This window comes from Quercus robur, chromosome 4 (assembly GCF_932294415.1).
Source record: "Quercus robur chromosome 4, dhQueRobu3.1, whole genome shotgun sequence".
NCBI lineage: Eukaryota > Viridiplantae > Streptophyta > Magnoliopsida > Fagales > Fagaceae > Quercus > Quercus robur.
This window is the reverse complement of record NC_065537.1, coordinates 53,792,116-53,794,405: the sequence shown is the minus strand read 5'-3', so window position 1 is coordinate 53,794,405 and position 2,290 is coordinate 53,792,116. Positions and strand designations below refer to the sequence as shown.

General features: G+C 32.5%; 1 protein-coding gene across 1 annotated transcript; it reads right to left on the bottom strand.

Moving 5' to 3' along the window:
- Positions 1-750: 750 nt before the first annotated feature.
- On the bottom strand, positions 751-1,512 carry LOC126722991 (14 kDa proline-rich protein DC2.15-like). Its single transcript, XM_050426160.1, has one exon. The coding sequence runs from the start codon at positions 1,432-1,434 to the stop codon at positions 1,015-1,017; it is 420 nt and encodes a 139-aa protein (XP_050282117.1). The 5' UTR covers positions 1,435-1,512; the 3' UTR covers positions 751-1,014.
- Between the last annotated feature and the right edge of the window lie 778 nt (positions 1,513-2,290).

Here is a 2,290-nt window from a genome sequence, read left to right as displayed (position 1 = left end):
AAAGCATAAATTTGTCGAGATTTGCCTATTTTTTACCCTCAAAATAGTGGATGAGATCACATCTGGAGAAGGCATTTATAAAAAAATAAAAATAATAAAGATTAATTAAACCAATTATAAATTTTCATATCAGATTTAATGTCCAATCCTAAATTTGCATGTGTACAACTAAATTATTTAAGACCAAAGATAAATTAAATCGTGTCATGCACTATCTAATTTAACCTCATATTGACAAATTTATTGTCAAATAGTACTTGGATCCAGGCAAGTCATTCTAATCAAAATTAGGCAAATTGTTTTTCATATTTCTCTAGAAAACTCATTAATTCTCACATTCAAAATGTACCGGTAGACTTGTTGCTGTATGCTCTCAAGAATCAATCCAAAGCATCATAGCCCTGCTGGGACCAATTTCATTTCATTAATTTTCTTGACAAATAGCTTTTGTAGTTTGAAAATCCCTCTTCTTGCGGCTAGTCATTCAAACAATAAAAAGAAAAAAAACTCACGTGTGAATTGACATGTATTCTCAAAGAGAAATGTTATGTCTCTAACATTTTCACAATAGATCTTAAATGGTAAAAAAGTAATTTCAGTAGTGGAGTTAAATTAGAACCAGTAACAACTTACTATATAGGATTTGATGTGAAAATGTTGCTTGTCTGTCTAGTCAAAATCCATTAAACTAAAGACATAATTCATAAATGTAGAATACAATAAATAATGAAAAAGTTTAAGAACTTTCACTTCTGAGTAAAATAATTCACATCAAAGCTCCATATTCATCAAGAGAAAATATTTTACATCATCCAGAAAGGAAAAAAAACACACACACACACATTTTATTATTTCCCAAAGAATAGCCGGTTGAGAAGACCTTCCAACAAACCAATTGACAACCAAAATGGGATTGATATCAAATCAAACCAGACCCCATCAACAAAGGATTTTGTGAAAATAATTAGATAACATGAAACTTGGTAGAAAAATGAGAGATTTAGCTTAGCACCATTAGGCACATTGGAAGCCTTTTGGTACATTCTTTCCACAATAATTCAATAGCAAGCTCAAAGAGAGGGGGACATTAAGATTGATGCCTAGAACCTTGGCCTTGATAGCAGTGCAAAGACAAACAGCAGCCTCAAGATCAACAAGACCTTGGATGAGGCTGCAGCAAGGGGTCTTTGGTGGGGTTCCCACAACAAGGTGCACCAAGTCATTCAACAAGTTAGCACACACCCCTAGCTTAAGGGTGTCCTTGGGGCAAGTGGCTGGCTTATTAGTAGGAAGGTTGGGTTGTGAGTGTTGTGGAGTGTGTTTTGGAGTCTTTAATGGTGGTGGGCAAGCGACATTAGTTGAAGTGGCCATTGTGAAAAAGAGAAGGTTGAGAGAGAGTAGAAAAGCCATGGTTGCAATAGCCTTGGAAGCCATTTTTAGACACACTTGCCAAGGCTATATGTTTGTAATTAAGGATGGGTTTGGAGTGGTGGTGGAGGTATGGTGAAATGGGTTAGGGTTTATATATATAGATGGAGATTGTGGTTTCTTTAGAATTTAGGGAATAAAATGATTGATGAGACCCTCGTGGGCACATTGGCTTGGATCAAATCCGGCCCCTAGTTGGCGGTGCAGCTTGGATAATAATTGAATAAGCCATGTTCCAAAATTTTGGAAGATTCTTCTGTATGTTGATTATTTTGCATGGATTTATCTAGCACCAAAAACAAAAAGACACCCTATATCTTTTTTATTTTTAAATTTGTCTTAAATCTTGTGCCATTTCTTAGTTAACATATGTTTACGTACATAAGGCATGACATGTAGTTTATTTTAATTGTCAATCCTCAAACCAAATAATATGTATGTTTTAGATTATTATTTTTTTTAAGAAACAAACATGCACACAAAGGAGAGGGAAAATTGATTCTAATACAAAGTACACCACAAACTCCACTCAAAAACTATTGTGTGTATTTGTGTTAGAACTCATTTCTCTCCCCCTTGTGTGTGTTTATTTTTCAAAAAAAAAAAAAAAAAATACAGTAATTGTTTCATATTACTTAAGATAGTATGTTGTATATAGTATAACTTATGTCATCTTTCCTTAAAAAGTTTTAAATTCTAAGTAATTATTGATTGTTTTAAAATAAATAAGTATATATATACATATATACACACACTTACCATTACAACTTTTCAACACTTATCCTATCACAGATTGAGTTATACTATTTTCCTCAAAAAAAAAAAAAAATTGATTGAGTTATATTATTGAGAATTTTTTTTT